The 21489-nt window shown below is 41.7% G+C and overlaps 1 protein-coding gene across 1 annotated transcript in view; it reads left to right on the top strand.

The window, feature by feature from the left end:
* Nucleotides 1-8860: 8860 nt before the first annotated feature.
* Nucleotides 8861-21489, top strand: part of GNL2 (G protein nucleolar 2) — a 30551-nt gene continuing 17922 nt past the window's right edge. Inside the window, exons 1-6 of the mRNA XM_072136755.1 lie at nucleotides 8861-9045; nucleotides 13894-13978; nucleotides 14110-14204; nucleotides 14565-14704; nucleotides 17808-17992; nucleotides 19678-19744. Coding sequence (XP_071992856.1) covers nucleotides 8982-9045; nucleotides 13894-13978; nucleotides 14110-14204; nucleotides 14565-14704; nucleotides 17808-17992; nucleotides 19678-19744 — 636 coding nt within the window. The 5' untranslated portion in view covers nucleotides 8861-8981. The remainder of the gene's footprint in view (nucleotides 9046-13893; nucleotides 13979-14109; nucleotides 14205-14564; nucleotides 14705-17807; nucleotides 17993-19677; nucleotides 19745-21489) is intronic.

Raw genomic sequence — 21489 nt, 5'->3', positions numbered from 1 at the left:
ATGAATATTTTAAAGGGGAGCTGTGATTGGTTGCCATGGGCAACTAGAAATATTCTGACTTTCAGGCACTTGATAAAACTGCCTCAATGTTTGTAATAACTGTGTATTATATATGAGTTTCCATTACTGGAAAAAACTTGCTGATTTCTAATTTATTGAGAAGCCCTTGTATAGTACCTAGAAACATGTGAGCTGCAGATAAAACTCCAATTCCAGCCTTTTTAATGCTATCTTTATCTGCAGATGTTTAGATCACATAACCACAATGATCTGAAAGATGACATTCTTATCTGAAATATGACATCAAAAGCATGTTTCCAGATACTATAAAACCAAAGATTTGGACATCTGAATTGACACAACATATTTCATTCTTTAAATTTGACTAATCTCAATAGGCGACTCGCCTCTGCAGGAGAGAGATCCGTAAATAGGTAAAATTTCACGTAAAAGAAGGAATTCTAATACTGTAAGTCGAGTGTCCTTAAGTAGGGGACCGCCTGTAATGACATTTCATACCCCACCTGAGTTGAATGGGGTAAAATATGTTGACAGCTTCTCTTAAAGTAAAGCATTGCATACATAACAGAATATAATTCTGATAATGTACTGACGTTATTAACAGCACACATGAAGGCTGTGAAATTATTTATGTATGGGGGACATTAGAATTGTGTAGTAAAATGGGGACAAATTTCACACTGCATGTAATAGAATACATTTCTTATAAAACAGGAGCATATGGCTTTGGTAAGATGCTCCTTGTTTATGACTGGAGAATAAATCCCTTTAAAACTGCCGTGAAAGTGTCCTAAGATGGAAATACATTTATGTTCTGTGGAAAGCAAAAAGTCCTATCCTTTTTTTTTTTATTCATCAAAAAGTTGAATGTTATTAAATCCAAATTAAAACCAGTGGATACATAGACATAAACACAAGATAAAAGTGAATACAAATGTCCCTTACAAGCACAGAAGACTACATAAAATGGATTGTAGCAACACTGACATCTGCTGGGAGGTGATATAAATGCAACTACAGTAGCCATTGAGGCAAAGCTAACTTTGCTTTAGGGATTTATCAAAAATGATAGATTATAACACAGTATAAATGCTATTAATGTAGGTCAGGTGGTAATTGCATCTAAGTTATAGTAGGATGGCATGAACTGTGACCAGTAAGGAGGCCTAAGGCATGAGAAGGATTAGATGGGAGGGGCCGGCTGAGCAGGACACCCCCCCCCCCCTTCGATGGCAGGTAACATAAAATAAAAGGTGATTAATGTGGATTGAAGCCAAACAATTTTTAGCTAAAAGAAGGATGTTAGACAGGTATTAGAGCTCTATAGGAACCTGTCATATGTGCAAATGTGGTGACAGGTTCCCTTTAATAGGTAGATGCGTGGTGGTAGGTTTCCTTTAAAGGAAACCTTCATGCATAACATCATGTCTAACAAAGAGAAAGCTCACCGTCAAATATACTTAGTTAGCTTCAAAAAGCGATCGGAGGATTTCTTCACTCTTCTTCTGCTCTCCATGGCTCACACAGTACAAATCTACACTACTAGCAGATTCATAGGCTGTTACAGTGTGCAAGGAACACTTCAGCCCTCCCACTGTGTGCTTAAACTTCTTGGGCTCCTGTAAAATTTCATCAGGCAGAGTGAGGATGGAAATGCTGAGGGAGCAGGGGGAGGGGAAGCTAGTGTAACAGCATGTGAAGCCACATCATGTCTCTGGTAACACCCTCATCAGCATAATATTAAAAGTTGATTTTAGAAGGTGGCCATGGATAACAAACAGAAGATTGCCACAGTCACAGTGCCTGGATCTATGAGTAAGCGCCCCTTGTTTATCATGCTTGATTTTGATGGATTTACACAGTGCTAGAGTAAAATGGAGTTTTGAACCATGACTTATATAGGTTTCTAGCTTACAGTGAAGTATGGTAGATCTGTTGGGCTACAGGAAGTCAAGCTAAGCACCATAAGTTCTACAATGTGTAAAATGTCTATGAAAAACAACATTTTTCTCATGCAATGCAAAAGAAAGAAAACCTGGTGGTTTCCACATATTAATAAGGGAGACTCATCATGGCTTCTCTGCCAGTTTTCTGGTGGAGAAACCACATGAATCTCCCGTCCCCGCCAGTTTTCTCACTTAGGGGTGGAGGGTGGGAGGGGTGCAGGGCTTGCCTGAAAGTGTAGTCTTGGCCAGAAAAAAAAAACTCTGCCAGTTCGGCTCTGGTCTACAAGTCAGAACTGGCACAGTATACGCCCATATTCAATAGTACATCAATGGAATAAAGGTAGAATCAGATTTATATAGACAAATGCTTCAAAGCCATTTATTATTATCTGGACCTTTTATTTCATGCACTGCACCCTCTCAGTATGGAAGAAAAGCTCTTTTAAAGAACTTTGGAAAATCACAATTCAAGCACATTGAATGGAAGAGGACTCAAAAGTCACAGGTGCAGGTAAGTGGCTAGAAGCTGACTGTAGCGTTTAGTTTCTTATAGGGTTAACACACTCTCGAGCAGTGATGGCAAACCTATGGAACGGGTGGCAGAGGTGGCACTAGGAGCCATCTTTGTTGTCACCCAAGCCATCAACCCAGATTTTGCCTGCAGGACTCAAGGCCAGGGGCGTAACTAGCAGAGATTGGGCCCCATAGCAGGCTTCTGGGGCCCCCTTACTCTTTACCCCCTTAAGGGGAACCTGTCATCAGAAATCAGCCTAATAAACCACTAACAGTATATTCTCATGCAGTTGAACAGCTTCTAGATGTTTCTTTCATGATCCAGCTGGTGGTATCATCCGGAAAAATCAACTTTGAAGTGAGATGTAAGTTAGCTGTATAGAGTCAGGGAGGAGGAACATTTAACATTGAAGTCAAGCTCTCCCTGCCTCTGAACACCTCCTCCCATGTAGTTGACAGCATGTGCAGGACTTTAGGAAAACTGATCAGTGATGTCCCTGGATGCAGCACCATCAATTACAGTGAAGGGGACGTTAAAGGCAGGGAAAGTTTTAAACTTTTCAGCTTCTTGACTTTTTAAAACCAATTTACATGTCACTTCAAAGTTGATTTACTGGATGATGCCACTACACCAGGCTATGAAAGAATCATCATCTAGAAGCTGCTCAGCTGCTTGACAACATACTGCTAGTGGTTTATAAGGCCAATTTCTGATGACAGGTTCTCTTTAAGGACGCAACCAGTGTGCACGTTGAAGCACAGCCCGTTTTTTTTAAATCTGACCAATGTCTCTTTGTGTCGTAATAACTTATTAACACTTTAACTTATCAAACTGATTTTGAGACTGCTCTCTCGTGACACATAGTTTATATCAGTGGTATAATTTTGGTGATTGATCAGGTTTTTTTGGGTAAAATTAAAATTTTAGGGAAAATGTTAAAAAATTAACATTTTCTAACTTTCAAATGTTTTTTGATAAAATGTCACAGCACATTTTTTTTTGTAGAAAACCTTTTCCATTTGTCTTCGTTTCATATTTTTTTACATTTGCCACTTTTTTAGAATGTTTATAGTTTAAGTAGCAAGTTCTCAAATTGCGTGCACCGCTACCTCCTCCAAACAAGCATGCACAACGACATCCCAAACTACATCATAAGCAGGAACATTCCCCTTAGATCATGCTGACCGTAGCGTGTAAGGGGCTAAAACCCACAGAGGAATATCCAATTGTTGCGGGTATCAGCTGTAATATTCAGCCGACAACTGTGGCTACTGCAGGAGTCAGCCAGTCACTGCCACCCGTGCAGTACTATTTCATCCAGCATCAGGAAGGGGTTAAAAATAAGGGCAACAAAAATCTTCATTTTTCCCACATGGATATTTACAGTATATGATATTTTTAAAAACCTTAATAATAATAAAAAAAAGTCACAAAATGGGAATTGCCAGGCAGGGATTAGAACAGCAATCTAAGGCTTGCTGAACACCAGGATTTGGAGGGATATCCTTTTATTGACCAGTATAAACAAAATGAACCATGCTTTCAACTAGCAATGAGGCAGCTTTCAATCAAACGTATGGGACCTAGGCGTTGCATTCCGCCGGCTGAAAAGGGGAAGGTGTGAGCGCTCCTCACCCCTCCCCTCTTGATAGGGAGTGGCAGGAGTCAGGGGTAGTGGACCCACTGTACCACCGCGAGTGATGACGTAAACCGACACCTAGGAGTTAAATCCAAGTGCCACCCAATTTGTCACAAGAGGCTGCTGCAAAGCGGGTTGGACTTGATGCGGCGGCAGGGGCGTTGCTAGGGTCACAAAAGATCTGGGGCACGGGCCCCAATGCATACGTAACAAATTCTCAGTTGCGTCCCCTTTTGTACACCCCTCCCCCCCCCCCCTATATGCTTGCACCTGAAAAAGCTGTACTTAAATACAACTGTACAGCTACAGAAAACACAGTAGAAATGTTACCTATTGTATCCAGAGCAGTAGTTGTTCTTCATGTTCTCCATTAAGCCGCCCATCATCATTTCTCTTTATGCAGCCATGCGCTGTGCCTATGGAGATTACCACATCTTATGTTCTACACTTTTCTATCGTCCCTAAATCTTTGTCCCCTAACAGTGTTATCATTCTTCTACCCCTAAAACTCTTCAACCGTATACAGGCGGTCCCCTACTTAAGGACACCCGACTTACAGACAACCCATAGTTACAGACGGACCCCTCTGCCCACTGTGACCTCTGGGGAAGCTCTCTGGATGCTTTACTATAGTCCCAGACTGCAATGATCAGCTGTAAGATGTCTGTAATGAAGCTTTATTGATAATTCTTGGTCCAATTACACCAAAAATTTTGAAACTCCAATTGTCACTGGGGCAAAAGAAAAAAAATTGTCTAGAACTTCCATTATAAAATATACAGTTTCGACTTACATACAAATTCAACTTAAGAACAAACCTCCAGACCCTATCTTGTATGTAACCCGGGGACTGCCTGTAATGTAATACAGCTACACACAAAGTCCTCCTAAAAATACTAGTAATGCCCCGTAGTGCAACACATTATAAAATCCACCTATCTAAGCCGCACATTTTACGATTAAGCCACAATTTTGGTCCCACACAGTGTATGCCACCACATCTTGTGAACCTCACACTTACTAAAGCCCCCACATTGTGCCTCCCACCTAATAATGAAATAATGATCCCTAAATTTGGCCATGTAACAATGCCACCTACACTCACTAATAGTCCCCTACACACTTTGTAATAACCTCACAAACTCACTAGTAGCCCCCCACACTTAAACTTCCACATTTAATAATATCCCCCCCACACTTAGCAAAAGCCCTTCTATGCTAACAAATAGCCCGCACATTCAGTAATAGCCCCCTCACTATTAGCCCCCCCCAATAGCCAAACAGCCACTTATAACCCCCACTTTCAGAATAGACCCTTCACTCACTAATAGCTCCATATTTAGTAATAGTAATAGTAGCCCTCCACTTGCTATAAAACCCCCTACACTCAAAAACAGCCTCCATACACACTTATAGCCCCCATATTCAGTAACATAGCCCTCAACTTTCTAATAGCACCCCTACATTCACTTATAACCCCCACATTTAGTGATAGTCCCCTTACATTCACTAATAGCTCCCTACATTCAGTAATAGCTCTCCACTTGTTAATAGCTTCTATACACACAACAAAATAGCTCCCACACTCCCTTATAGCCCCCCACACTTACTTATAACTCCCACACTCAGTAATAGTCCCCTTACACTCACTAAAAGACCCCACATATCCCCCTCACACTAATAGCCACAAACACACTCAGTAATATTATTAGTAATATTATAGTCTCCCACTACTCAGGGATAGCCCGACAACACTCAGTACTAGCCTCCACATAAAGTTATGACCACAAAACTCCATATGCACACTGTATAATTAAAAAATAAGAGTTACACTTACCTCTCTTCACTCATGATTTGCTCTTCCCCTCCATCTGCAGGACGGGATGCGGTGACGTCACTACATCGCGTCTCCGGCTCCAGGCTGCTAGAGGGAGCTGCTTGAATCAGGAGACACCTCCTGCAGCACAGAACTGCTGTATGTGCTCTGTAGTGGAGCAGGATGCTGACGGCACCCTGCTCCACTACAGTAATCATCTCTATAGAGCTGAAAGTAGTGGGAGCCAGGCTCGTGCCCCGGATCTTTTGACCTAACAACGCCCCTGTGCGGCGGGATGCCACCAAGTCGCTCCACAGACGCCACTTTGCTTGCGGTGGCGGCCAATCAAGGTACAGAATCGTAGAGCAGAAACATGGTCGTGGATAGGCAAGAGGTCAGGAGAGGCAGCATAGGATCAAAGTCAGGGACTTAGCAGAAGGTCAGGGCTCTCGGCAAAGGATCAGAGTCAGGAACATAGCAGAAGGTCACAACGGGATTCACACAGTAAAAACGCTTTCTCAAAGGCATAGAGCACAAAGATCTGGCAGGGGACAAAGGAAGGGGCCGGTAATTTGACAGGGAAGGTGGACGGCCACTGCCAATCATTGGCGCGCTGAACCTTTAAATCTCAGAACGCCGGCGTGTGTGCACCCTAGGAGGCAGAGACATGCGCGTCTGAGCAAGGGAATTACAGCTGGTAAGCGCTGCCGCGGGGCTCCAGGATCGTGGAGCACTCGTGATAGGGAGTCATGCAGCCGGGGGGTAAATATGGTGAAAGATAGAGCATGCAGTTTTTTCCACCATTGATATGTTGGGCAATATGGTCATTTAAATGGATGGCCGTATTGCCCATTAAAGGAAACCTACCACTTAAAAGTGGTAGGTTTAGACACATATACATGGCACCAGCTCAGGGTGAGCTGGTGCCAGATCATATTTTTGTTAGGGGAACAAAGCCCCTATCGCCGTTTTATAAGTTATATTAACTTATAACTCAGCGCACCGCACTTGGGCACTGCGCACCATGCGCGTGCCCGTGCGTGCGCCGGATTCTAAAGTGCTGGAGAGCCGGCGACGTCACCGAGCTCTCCGGCACATGCGCGCCGGGAAGATCGGTGACGTCACCGCCTCTCCAGCACGTTAGAATCCGGCGCACGCACGGGCACGCGCATGGTGCGCCGTGCCCAAGTGCGGTGCGCCGAGTTATAAGTTAATATAACTTATAAAACGGTGATAGGGGCTTTGTTCCCCTAACAAAAATATGATCTGGCACCAGCTCACCCTGAGCTGGTGCCATGTATATGTGTCTAAACCTACCACTTGTAAGTGGTAGGTTTCCTTTAAAGTGAATGTGGCCATGTGCTCCCTGTACTGAAACTGTGTGGTACGGATAGCATGCAGTTGTATTAAAACATTTGTCCCGATGGGACCTAAGATTGTAAGGTGACATTCTGGGAGCATGAATAAAGGAGCTATTCAAAAATAGTATCTCTCATTACAACTACAACGATGAGATGGGGACAAGGTGAGGTTAGGGTACCGCCATTTTGGAAGGAGATGTAAATCTCAGAGATGAATATTAGGGTTCTAACCCTTTAAACCTCATGTATACGGTCGTATTGTGGCTGTGATTGAACTAGTTCTGAGACAAAGTGCAGTGTCCTACTGTAAAGATGCTTAACATGTCTAATATATTTACACCTACAAATCACTTCTTCCTTCTCATACAAAACCTGAATGTAATCTTAGTGGGTAGGGAGAAGAAGTTGCTGCTTGGCAGTGACTTATGACCCTTGTTAAAATCCATTATGCAGCTCGACCAACAGTTGCCCTTGATTTAAAGTGCAGACAGTCCCGTATTTTTGGAGCTGTCCCATCCTCCCGGCCATTAGCTCCGTAGACAAAAAAATAAAAATTATATGCGCCTTGGAACACAGTGATGTAAAAACAATTATTTCCCCATATAAGGTTTTATTTTGAGAAATTTAGTAAAACGTAAGAAAAAATATCTAAGTATGGTATCCGCGTAATCTTTGTGACCCATAGAATAAAAATAAGATGTTTATTAGGCGATATGGTGAACATAAAAAAAAATTAAGTAAAAAAATCAGTAACATAATTGATGCTTTTCTACTCCTTCCACGCCTAAAAATAGTTAATAAGTTTTCAACAATAAGGGATGCCAACCCCAAAATGGTATAACTGGAAAATACATCTCATCCCACAAAAAAATTGCCCACACATGGCCCCACTAACAGAAACACAAAAATTTAATAGCCTACAAAAGGACTGGCAGCTGCAGGGCGCTCCTTCCTTTCTGTGCCTCACTGTGCGCCCATACAACACGTAACATTCACATGTGGGGAGGGGGGTCTCCGTACTTAAAGATGGGTTTCCTTTTTTATCTTTTGGACATGTGTAAATGAACTTATTGCCCACAAAATGTGACCATTCTAAATTTCATCTCCATTTTGATTTAATTACTATGAAGATCTCAAAGGGTTAACAATCTTCCTAAGGGCGCTGTCCCACGTTGCGTTTGCAAACGCAGACCGCGGACCGCCCCGGTGGGCGCGGTTTTGTCTGCATCAGCGTTTGCAAATGCAACGTGGGACAGCGCCCTAAAAGCTGTTTCTGATAGTTTTAGGGGTGTAGATTTTAAAATGGGTTTATATATAGGGGGTTTCTAATATCATGAATTTCATTAAAAACAATAATGAACGCACCCTTAAAGTGTCACAGGGCAGATTTGAAAAATGAGGCCGAAATTGGGATTAGACCCTGTAATAACAATGATTAAACAAACACTGCAGCTATAGACTCAGCTAAACTGTGTGATAGAAGAAAGGGCAAAACTGCCCGAATCAAAGATGGCGACCGAAGCCTCCTTCCAAACACGTGTGTGAGCAGCAGACTTTACCCTTCATGCTCTGCGGCTCCCAAGCCTCTTTACAGCGGCCTGTTACCAGCTAAGGCTGTTTCTCCGGGTCTGCCCGAACTTTACGGCCCAAAGTAGCGTCTTGTGGACCGGGAGCGCCTGCCAAGATGGTGAAGCCACGGTACAAGGGACGGAGCACCATCAACCCGTCCACGTCCAGCTCTAACCCAGGTATGTAGCCTGGAGAGGACGGAAGTAGTGCGCTGGATGTGTGTCCCTCATGTACTGTGCAGTCATTACAGGACAGCCCCGTGTACTATACATCAGTGCACGTCACCCACTGTCCATCTGGATGACCCTGAGTGTTACCATAATGATAAACTAATGGGCTGCCCCACACATGATAAAGTCATGGGAATCAATGATAGAACAGGAGTTTGGGTTTTCTGTCTATGATGGGTATACTATTATGTATGCCTTGTGTGCCCTTTAGGTGGTTTAATCTGTTTTGTGTACATGTTATTAGCAGCTTATCTTATTGTGTAGAGTAGTAGCTATAGACACAGAGATACCTCTTCCAGCAGCACCGAAAATTGGCATTTTTAAGAGGTGTCCTTCTCCTAATAGAGGGGCGCCGTCCATAAGGTTTAATGAGGGGGGGGGGGAAACGGCTTCTCTATAAATATAAAAATGTCTTTCTATGCAGCTGTCATAACTCATCCCTTTCACTGTCAGTGGTTTCTGACTATTTTATACCAACTAACAATTTTTGAAACCAGCAACACCCAAATAAAATGGTCAAAAATGCATTCTAAATATTATTCCCTCCCATAACCATATTTTTTACTTTTAAAACACCTGTCACAATTTGCATTCTGCAGTTTAGATGCGTGGACTTTTCGAAAATTTTACTCAAAGTGCAATTATTTAATTAAGAAAATAGATTTTGGACGCAAAATTGTACCCAAGAAGGAATTAATATGCACTGCAGATCCTAAATAAAATCCCTACCTGTGCAGAGCTCATACATGCCACATAGACCTGTCTTTAGGGACAATGGAGGACATTTACATTAAAGGGAACCTGTCACCAGTGAAAAACGGCCCTCTGGTGACAGGTTCCTATTAAGACTAGACACACTTTTCAAGAATAGCAGGATTATTTTAAAAGGTCTATTCCCACAAAGACAAGTTTCTAAAATGTACTCAGGATAACTAAATCACACATTCTCTAATTCACTATTAACAAAAATGCAGCATTTCACAGATAGGCCAGTCCTGTTGTACACAATTTCAGTTGCTCCTGGTTTCTGACCCTGGGTCTTCCGACTTCATGGTCGGCAGCCATCTTGTCTGATGCTGTGGCGAGCTCAGATGTTCTCTCCCTCTAGCTCCCACTCTTGCATTTCATGAAGAGATCACACATGCTTCCTGACGGCAAATCACACATCACATTGTGAGTAGAGCTACAGGCAGATAAGTTCTATATCCAGCGGAGGGGGAGGCACATCAGATCTGATAGTGTGAGAGTAGATATTTAGCAGTGCTGACAGTGTGTCATTGTGTTTAATATGCATGTCATGGATCTCCTCTCTGATCTGTCTCATCTCTCTTTCTATGTGTTAGATAAATGTCAGTAAATGTTCAGAAGCTAAATGAAGGAATATATAACCCTTGTGCCGTGATAATGTAACCACATTTTCAGCACACTGTATCTCACAGCACAATAGGGATCATAATGTGTCTGTTTAGAGAGTCCCCGCCCACACTTACACTGACCATCACTGAGAAATGGGAGCTAAAACGTCAATAAAACTGCGTTAAATTGTAAAGTAACGGGTTGAAAATTATCTTTATTGTGTAAACATCACTAGGGGTCTGAAACTAAGGTTTTGGGCTTGCCTGATTTATCTTGGTGGTTGAAATATGAAACTGTTAAATCTGTTGGGACTTTAGTCTAAAAGGTTGAAAATGTTTAAGCAACTCTTGCCCTACGCCTGCAGACTTTGCAAAATGGGCGTAAGTTGCAAAAAAGGGGGGGGGGAGAAGGTTTGATAAAGTAAGTTCTAAGACATTGTACACTTCTATCCCTTGCATTTATGCCAAAATTGGTGGCTGCCTATTCTTTGCTATTGCAGCCGGTGGCATAGTGAAGACCCCCAGGGCTGTCAGAGTTAAAGGGAACCTGTCACCACATTTGCTCATATACAGTCAGTGACAGGTTCCTATAGTGCCCTATTAACTGACTGACACTCTTAGCTAAAAATTGTTTCGCTTACAATCACTTTTTATATTCCCTGGCATCAGAGGGGGCGTGTCCTGCTCATTTGGCCCTCCCATCTAATCTTCCTTATGTCTCCTTACTGGTCACAGTTCATGTCATGTGATCAGAGTGACATCATCTCCGTTCCTTTAGCCTCTTAAAGGGAACCTGTCATCTGCAATTGGCCTAATAAACCACTACCACTATTGTCAAGCATCGTGACACCTAGTTTTTGTTTCTTTAAGTGTGGTGGCATCATACAGTAGTGAGAAGTAAATTGATTGTATAAAGTCAAGGAGGCGGAGAGTTTAACCGGTTAAGGACTGGGCCATTTCCATTTTTCACTCCCCACAAAAATCTATAACTTTTTATTTTTACACGTAAAGAGCTGTGTGACGGTTTGTTTTCTGCGTAACAAATTGTACTTCATTTGATGGTATTGAGTATTTCATGCCTTGTAGTGGGAAGCGGGAAAAAAATTCCAAAGGCAGTGAAATTGGTGAAAAAACGCATTTGGGCCATTTTCTTGTGGGCTTGGATATTACGACTTTCACTGAGCGCCCCAAATGACAAGTCTACTATTCTTTGGGTTGGTATGATTACGGGGATACCAAATTTGTGTAGGTTTTATAATGTTTTCATACATTTACAAAAATTAAAACCTTTTTTTTATACCTTGTTGTACGGAGCTGTGGGTGGTGTCATTATTTACGACATTTGATATTTTCAATGATATCATTTTTAGGACTGTACCACCTTTTGATCACTTTTTATAGATTTTTTTTTTTATATTTTTCAAAATGGCAAATAAAGTACCATTTTCGACTTTGGGCGCTATTTTCTGTTTTACGGGGTTAAACGCATTGAAAAAAATGTTAATATATTTTGATTGGCCATATTTATTTATTTATTTATTTATTTTTAATTTATGTGCAGTAAATTGATTTAAAACGATCCGACCTCTTACTAAATAAGGCCCCTGCCAGCGGTCACATTGTAGGAGAAGTCTGCAGCATTGCATCGCTGCACCACACTGACAGCGGCTGCGGCCGCAAACTGCCACCAAATTCACATTGCCGGCCGCACTGTCAGCAGCTGTGGCCGGGCTTATTTACAGCGGCACTGTGCTGGGGAGGGGGGGGGGGGTGTCGGCACGCCCCCTAATGAATGAGGCTTACTGCCAGAACACCAGATACACGATCCAACCTCTTATTTGGTAAGAGGTCGGATTGTTTTAAATCAATTGCTCCTGCTCCTGCCCGTCACTGTATATAAATTATATAAATTAACTAATGGTGCGGGGGGGGGGGGGGGGGGCATATAAAACAACTAATAGTGGGGGGGGGGTATATAAAATAACTAATGGTGGGGGGGACATATAAAACAACTAATAGTGGGGGGGTATATAAAATAACTAATGGGGGGACAAAAACAACTAATGAGGCTGGGTGGGACATATAAAACAACTAATGGTGGGGGGGCATATAAAACAACTAATGATTCGGGGGGGGCTTATAAAACAACTTATGGTGGGGGGAATATAAAACAACTAATAGTGGGGGGGGTATATAAAATAACTAATGGGGGGACTTATAAAATAACTAATGGGGGGACATATAAAATAACTAATGGTGGGGGACAGTCTGGTAATTAATGGGGGGGGGGCAGCATGGGAAATAATTAATGGAGAGGCGTCCCAGTATAATTAATAATTGACCCAATCAATTAATTAATTGGGCCAATGTATAAAATAGTTCACAAGGGGGTGCAGTATATTAAATAATTAATTGAGGGGTGGCCCAGTGTATTACGGATGCGGTCACATGTACCGCTATTTATCCGGCCCTCCAATGGTCTGAGAGGGACAGTGAACGGTCCCCTATGCAAAAAGTTTGGGGACCCCTGCTCTATGTGCTATAGATTCACAGGCAATTATTGTGAGGGACCTTCTGCTGCTCTATTTATTTATGAAATTAAAAAAATGTAACCTCAAATGTTTAGTAAATGTGTGAAGTTACACGGACTGAGCTGTTGCCTGCTATTAACAGCTATGTTTAAGCCTTTCCGTGCTAGCTTAAAGAGAACCCGTCAGGCAAAATAACCCCCGTAAATTAAATATATTTTCATAAACTGCCATTAGAGAGCATTGCCTTCATTGTCCCTCTACATGCCTGTAAACCTAAGCAATGAGGTCCTAAAGCTGTATGCAAATGACCTGTGAAATGTCCAATGAAGCATTAGCATATTCAAGCTGTCCACTCTATTCATGAGTGGGAGGCACAGCCACACCCCAGTGCATGACTGACAGTCTGTATAATGATGTGAGGCTGTATAATGATGTGCTTCCTGGTGCTGGTGGCCACGCCTTCTGCTGCCTGTGTGTGTTTAGGAGAGATACAGCAGCTCCAGGCAGCCATGTTACAGCAGAACATGTCAGATTCATGTGTAGATGATGTCTGTGTCTCTCACATGTGTATTAGGAGGATGCAGCATGTCAGCAGATGCAGCACACACTAGCCATGCTTTACTATACATTACACACAGACATGAGCAGGGAGAGGGGAGGGGTAACAGGGGTGACATCACTGCCTCTGACCATGTGATCAGCCTCATTTACAGGATAAAAAATAGATGATTTTACAATGATTAATGTATGAAATAACTAGATAAAGGCTGGGATGGATCCTTGTGAGCTGCTCCAACAGGTAGAGGTGACAAGACAAGTGACACAGACCTGATGACAGGTGTCCTTTAACAGTGATCGCCCAAGACTCGCCGCCAACTTACGTTTAATTAATGTCTTGTCTTCTCCTTTAGATCGAGTAAAGGGTGCTGGAGGCCACAATATGAGGGACCGGGCAACAATCAAGCGTCTCAATATGTACCGCCAGAAAGAGCGGCGGTATGTCTACTAGATAAACAATATTGTTACTTTGTATCATAAGCATTGGTTTGTGTGATTGTATTATTCTGTGGCATTCTTGTCTATATGCTGTATAATCTTTAAATTGCGTGTTCTTTTCTCATTTTCAGGAACAACCGTGGAAAAGTGATTAAGACGTTACAGTATCAGTCTTCTGTCTCATCTGGAACAATGGCTAGGGTGGAGCCCAATATCAAATGGTTTGGTGAGTGGTCTACAGTGTTCATGTTAAGGGGTATTCCAGAAATAAGTAGCTAACTTCTATATGCCAGATAATTAAGGGTCATTGCTGATCCCCCTATGTGAAAAGGGGCAGATGTACACTTCAGGTCAAGGGGGGAGTTGTATCATACGCTGCTGTTTAAAGGGCCAGTGGCAGGCTGCACTGGCATGCAATTCTTGCCTCCGTTCCGAATTGCAATATTACCAGGTTGGAAGGGCTGCAGGCTATAGTGAGCGTGCAAGGAGGCTCACATGCTTTAAATACAGTTGAACGATGTTATAATCTCCACCATTAGAGATTGCGATTGCTCTAAAGCTGTTGTCCATTGTTTTATCTCTCCAGGAAACACCCGTGTGATTAAGCAATCTTCTCTACAAAAGTTTCAAGAAGAAATGGATGTTGTGATGAAAGATCCATACAAAGTTGTGATGAAGCAAAGCAAACTTCCAATGTCTCTTTTATATGATCGTAGAAAACCTCACGTATGTAACTATTAGTGTATGAAGAGTATAAAAAGTATCCCGCTGTACATGTATTCAGTATGTTGCAGTGGGTACAGAAAGAATTCAGACCCCTTTAAATTTTTACTCTTTGTTTAGTTGCAGCCAATTGGTAAGATCTAAAAAGCTTTTTTTCCTTTTTTCTCTATGTACACTTTGCACCCCATCTTGACGGAAAAAAAAGTAGATATTTTTGCTAATGTATTAAACAAGAAAAACTGAAATCTCACATGGTCAAGTATCCAGACCCTTTGCTCAGTATTGAGTAGAAGCTTTTGAGCTAGTGCAGCCATGAGGCCTTTTAGGAATGAAGCAAGTTTTTCACACCTGGATTTGGGGATCCTGTGCCATTCTTTCTTGAAGATCCTCTACAGTTCCTTCAGGTTGGATGGTGAACATTGGTGGTCAGCCATTTTTAAGTCTCCCCAGAGATGCTCGATTGGTGATAGGTCAGGGCTCTGGCTGGGCTAGTCAAGAATGGTCACAGAGTTGTTCTGAAGCCACTGATTTATTTCACCTGTGTGCTTAGGGTCATTGATTTGTTGGAAGATAAACCTTTGGCCCTGTCTGAGGTCCATAGCACTTTGGAAGAGGTTTTCATTTAGGATATACCTTTACTTCTGTCGCGTTCATCTTTTCTTCAATTGTAACCAGTCGCCCTGACCCTGCCGCTGAAAAACTGCCCCATAGCATGATGCTTCCACCACCACGTTTCATTGTTGGGATTTGGCAGGTGAAGAGCACTGCCTGGTTTTGCCCCACATAATGCTTAGAATTAACACCTAAAAAGTTACAAATGGAGAGGCTTCCATTTCCCTACTGCACCCTACTGGAGCTCAGCCACAGTAATCCTAAGGTTCTTTTCTACCTCTTTCACCAAGGCTCTTCTCCCAAGATTGCTTAGTTTGACTGGACAGCCAGGTCGTGGAAGAGTTGTTGTCCCAAACTTCTTCCAGTTAAAGAGTGCTGCAGAAATCCTTTTGCAACTTTGACCAGACCAATTGCCTTGCCACAATTCTTTCTGAGCTTCTTGGGCAGTTCCTTAGATCTCATAATTCTTAGATGCTCTGACATGCACGGTCATTGGATGAGCAGCACACCTGCACTTTAAATGATAGGTGGCACTTCAGTTGTCTTTCAGTGCTCAAACTCCCAGTGTTGAAACCTCCTCTAAAATCAAGGATCTAAACCTGTGAAACACATAAATCCTGCTTCTTTGGTAACATATAAGACTGCGGTATGGTGCAGCACAAGTGTGGTACCGTTCCGTACCCTGTGAAAAGATAGGACACTTAAATTGTCGCTACAGAGCACTGTATGTCCTATAGTATAAGACCATTTTATTCAGCACAAAAAAATGTTCTGAAAAACCCAAACTCAGTCACAAAAAAAAAACGTAACTACTCTCCTTTCCGACGACCATTGCAGGTCTTCTCTTCTACTTCTGTCTGGCAGCGGCAGCTCCATGTGACTCTCCGGTGCACAAGCTGTGATGTCAGCCACCTCTGCCATCATATTGTGTGTGCCTAAAATTAGGGGCCTCTGCTTACAATTGGGTCGATTTATACTCAAGTATATACGGTAGTTCTCCTTCCAATTTACTCTTCTCTTCTATGTATAGCCACTATATCCCAGCATGTTCTATTAGTACATTCTCCGTTCTTCTCAGCTTTCCTTAATAAAGTGGATTAAGAGTAAGTTCCCTTTTTTTCCTTGCAAATGTTCTCCTGGCCTACATCAAATTGCAATCCAATGTAAATGTCTAAATGGATCTGACTATGCCGGGAAACTTTGTCAGTTTTAATTCTCTTGCAACACTTGCTGGATGTGCTGGGTTTGTAAAAGAAAAGGACTGCAAAGGTCCTCACTTCTTTGAGAAATGGAGAGGTGGCATATAGGATAAAGAATCATTTAGAAAATTCTATACACTTAAATAAAATGCTGTGTAAATCCACCACTGGTTGACATAAACCGTTTACTAGCAGCTTCAGGACATTCTGTATGTGTGGGCCTCTCTGTGCAATGGCTCTCCTCTCCACAGTGGCATATAATAGGAATAAGGCATTTGTCTGTAGTAAGGCACAATACATACAGTAGTTTCGGTGACCTGTACTATTTTATGGGAAAGGTTGAAATGAATGTTGCTGCTTCCTAGCCGTCTTAGAGAAGGTGTATATGAAGATGAGAACATCCTCTGGGATGATCTATTAGCTAAGCCTTCCCTTGGCTAACATCGTGGCCATACAGATTTATTAGCCTGTATATTCTAGTCTCTAATAATGACATAAGCAGGCTTTCTTCATGTTTCAAGCATTCATCACTCCTGTGTAGAACACACTGTTCTCTTCTGTGAGCACATAGAAAGTACTGCCTTTACCTTTTGTTTTTCTTTTCTGCTCATGTGTGTTTTATTAAATACAAAAGGAAATGTTATCAGAATATAAAACTGCGGAGAGTCACGAGCTGCCTGAGAATGTGCTCATCCAGAAAGCCTGGCAGGTACCGCGTGAGACGTAAATCCGCGTGTATCCTTGGTTTGATTGCAGATGACAACCCTATGGAATTGCTTTTGTTATTCAGTAGAATAATTTCCATATTTTTATTGGGAAATTCTGTTCCAAGTGAACATTTATTTTGATGGGAAAAGCCTGGCACGTGAGCTTTACCATGTGCCATGAGAGTGTGTGAAATTAGCTTTGGTCTCCACATATGCCTTTGTTTCATCATATTCCTTGGGAAATGTCTTCAAAGAAATGAAGACAAAGCCTTAAGGCGGTCTGAATGTCTGCTGCTTCCAAAATACACAGCAAACAGACCGTAAGAAAACTTGATTCAGACATAGTGTGCATAAATGGGTTTTTTCCCCAATCCCCCCTCCTCCCCCAACACTATGCAACCATTTAGTCCCAAGATTCATGCTCTCTTTTTACATGTTTATATTAAAGGGCTTCTCCTAAATGCTGTAAATTTTAGTTATAATTCAACTCTTACCCTTAGTTGTAAAATGTTGTGGCATTGAACTACAGAATACAAAACGTCTTCATTTACTCTGTCCCTACATTAACAATTCATTCAATTTTAACAGAATTCAAAAGTTCACATTCTGGACACTGAAACGTTTGAAACCACTTTTGGCCCAAAGTCTCAGAGGAAAAGACCAAACCTTATAGCTGGAGATGTACAAGAACTACTTCAAAATGCTGAGGCATTGGCAGACCGTTATGACCAAGAGAAAGATAGGGATTTGGTTACAGAAGATACAGGAGTCAGGTATGAAGCTTTTACGTGACGCATTTGTTAAGTGTATACTATTTCACCATCAGTAGTCTGTAAATAAAAGGGAACCTGTCACCAGGACATACTAAGGTAGATAATAGATTGCATTGTCTCCTTGTCGGCGAACAGCAATTCAGCAATCATTATCATCTGCATAACACTCTTGCAACTTTACTTTCTGCTCCCCATACCATGAAATAATGAGCTACCCTGTGCTACAAGCAGAACTCTGTCAGCCTACGCTGCACAACACGAGGGAGCAGGACGTAGCGTTGTAAGATCAGTGCACAGATGAGGACTTGATGCAGTATGCTATCAGGGAGCCAGGTATTCTTTTATCTACTTTGAAAGTGATTGGAAACTGTAATGTTTTTATTATAAAAGCAAATTGGAAATTTGGTGTTAAAATGGTTATGCGAATAATTTTTACCATTCTGACATGTATAAAGAAAAAACGAAATTATAGCATAAACAATTAAACTAAACCCCAATAAAACATATATTTTCTGAGAGCAGTTTAAATTGCATTGAGTGTTTACAGATGGGTAAAACTGCTAAATGTAATAGATGAATGTGTGTAGAGTCTCATAGTCATATAGTCACATGAATAAATCCTCATAAAATTACTAAAACTGAAATAACCAAAAATCTGCTTTTCAGTTAGAAATGCTTTATTGGTGTCCTCAGGGTGCTGGCTTCAATGAAAGCTGTGACAGAGAAGCGAGTATAAATCACAAATTAAATTTTTGTGTTGGCACTTTGCGATAAATAAGCGGGTCTCTGTTGTAGTTTGGGCACTCGGCACTGAACTAGAGTATAAGCCTAGGTTGGGAGATGCATTGGTCACCTCCACCCAGTCCCCAGGGTCAGCATCTGCAAAGAGTTTGTATGTTCTCTCCGTGTTTGTGTGGGTTTCCTCCCACAATCCAAAACTAATAATAATATCAGGCAGCCGATTTAAAAAAAAATACATTTTGGTATTCACCTTTCCGACGCTCCCTGCAGGTCCTCTTCCTTCTGGTTTTCTGACTCCCTGCATACACACTTAGCAGACGGAGCACCAGAACAAAGAAGAGGACCTGCAGGGAGCGTCGGAAATGTGAGTACAGAGTTCATTTTTTTGTTATAGACTAAAGTGCTGAAAAACGCTGCTTATACTCAAGTATATATGGTAAGTAGATTTATGTATACTTCAATTCACAACATCAAGAATTTACACTCCCAAAAATAATAAAACAAAAAATATTGTATTGTAATCCATAAATCTGTATAAAAATATACAACACACAAAATAATAAAAACCCTCGGATTCCAAGTGCCAGGTATCCAAATTTGTGTCTCATAGAATCTAGGGCAAATTTTCTAAGTCCTTGGCCATAGAGGTGCCTCCACGTGAGAAAGGATGAGAGATGTCCTGGGCAGGGAAAGGGTAAAGGCTTTCCTCACCCAATGGCTCTTCCTATCCTTCTATGGAGAGTAGGAAAAGAGTGGGAGCCACACATTGAGGACATAAATGTTATACCAGTTGATAAAACCTTGGTGTGGATTTACTCTTACAAAATATACCTGTTCCTTCTTGATGTAGTCCAGACTTGTTTTATGGTAAATATATTTATTATTCTAATATAATAAATCTTGATTATGATTCCTGCTAATGGTAAATTTTGTATCCTATTCAGAGAGGAGGCTAAAGAAGAAATCTATAAGAAAGGCCAATCTAAGAGAATTTGGGGCGAATTATACAAGGTGAGTGTCAGTGCATTATTATCACAAAATTAAACTTTTGCTTCTGTGTGATGTGAAATTCAGTCTCCTGGATTCTGGTTTACAACCATTGAAAAAACTAGTTTTTAAGTCAAATTTTTATTGAAAATTCATCCGAGTCCTAGATCTGCATTTGTAGCTGGCACAGTGCTACGCATTTACTTGGCGTACTGCCAGGAGTCTACCGGCTCCTCCCCATGCCTCTTCTCACCATTCAGCACTTCATGTTATGTGACCAGGGTGATGTAATCGAAAGTATGTATCTGATCACATGAAATCACGGCATGCCTCAATCTACTCCACCCCATCCTCAATGGAGGGATGTTAGGACATGACATGAAGTGCTGAACGAGGTAACGGTGCTCTCTCTCAAGGTTCCAACAAGGCACTGTGTAAAATATTTGACAGTATTTCTTACACTGCTGTATATGTCTATGGTTGAATATTGGCAGACAGTCCCCTAAGTAACAGTGAGACCTGTCAATCAGGACTAGGGAGTCAGAGCAGTGCAGTAACCATTAATATCATTGGACTCTCCTTGGGTGAATTTCTTACAAGTTTATAAACTGATTTTGTAACATTACAGCCATGGCAACGGAACCATTGGAGGGTGCTGTCGCACGGTCCGTTCTTGGTGCGTTTTAAAACGCACTGAGAATGTGTTTGTCCTTGTATGAATACCCTCTTCCTTCCTGGCTTTTGTAGTTAAATAACCCTTTTAGATATTAAAAACGCTGTTCTGTATTTCTTTTCCCAAAAGTTCAATGCAACAATCGGTTAACATTAAAACTAATTTAAAACAAATGGAAGTAATTTTGATAAACAGTCTCCAAAGCAAACAGGGAATGGACTCGGAGTCTTTTCAAAGTGGTGTGAAAATGTTCCACCAAAAAGTCCTGCTGCGTATTGTTGTTAGGCTGATTAAAAGCAGGGCTTGGTTACTGAGGAGAGTGGGCAGTGGAGTGTCGGTGATATACTACAGAGTAGTAGAATTATTTGTTAGAAATCATTTTCTATACATGGCCTCAGGGCACAAAGTCTACCAGCTCTGCCATGTAGCTGGTGCCTACTCTCTGTGTAGACCTCTTGATGTGGTGGACCATCAACTTAAGCCGACAGTGTTATAAACCCCTCCCCCCTCCCCCCATCTTCAGGGACAAGCTAAATGATAGTTTTAAACCCCAGTGTCACGGATATTTTGTTATCCCAATTTTGGTCTTGTAGTGTTTTCCATTTTGCATAATGATGCATTATTGGACATTTCTGATTTTTTTTTTTTTCTCATGAAGAGGTTTAAAGTGGAGTTCCCTTTCTCTAAGTTGTTATTTAAATGTCTAATCTACACGATATCTTTGTGACCACCTGCAGCAGCTCACTCACTGCCGTCACCTTTGGTAGCCATGGGGTATCCTACACTTTATTAATCGCTTTGCTATAGGTAATGTTAATCATCAGGTGTACACAAAACTGCAGTAGGGAAGAGATTTCAGATACATCACAGCCAACGTAGAGATAATTTATGGTCCTCGGCAACTGCCATCTTTGCTCAGTGCTTCACTGCAACACTAGCAAGGGTTATAGCAGAGCTCCTCTCACATCTAGTATGGAGCCCTGTTACTGGACGTGCCAGTCCTGCAAGAGCAGAATTGAATTGCAAGCTGTGCACATCCCTCCTATTGTACCGGTAAAACCTTAAAGGGAACCCGTCATCATAAATTGGTCCAATA

This window comes from Engystomops pustulosus, chromosome 2 (genome assembly GCF_040894005.1).
Source record: "Engystomops pustulosus chromosome 2, aEngPut4.maternal, whole genome shotgun sequence".
Taxonomy (NCBI): domain Eukaryota; kingdom Metazoa; phylum Chordata; class Amphibia; order Anura; family Leptodactylidae; genus Engystomops; species Engystomops pustulosus.
This window is presented reverse-complemented; position numbering and strand designations above follow the sequence as displayed.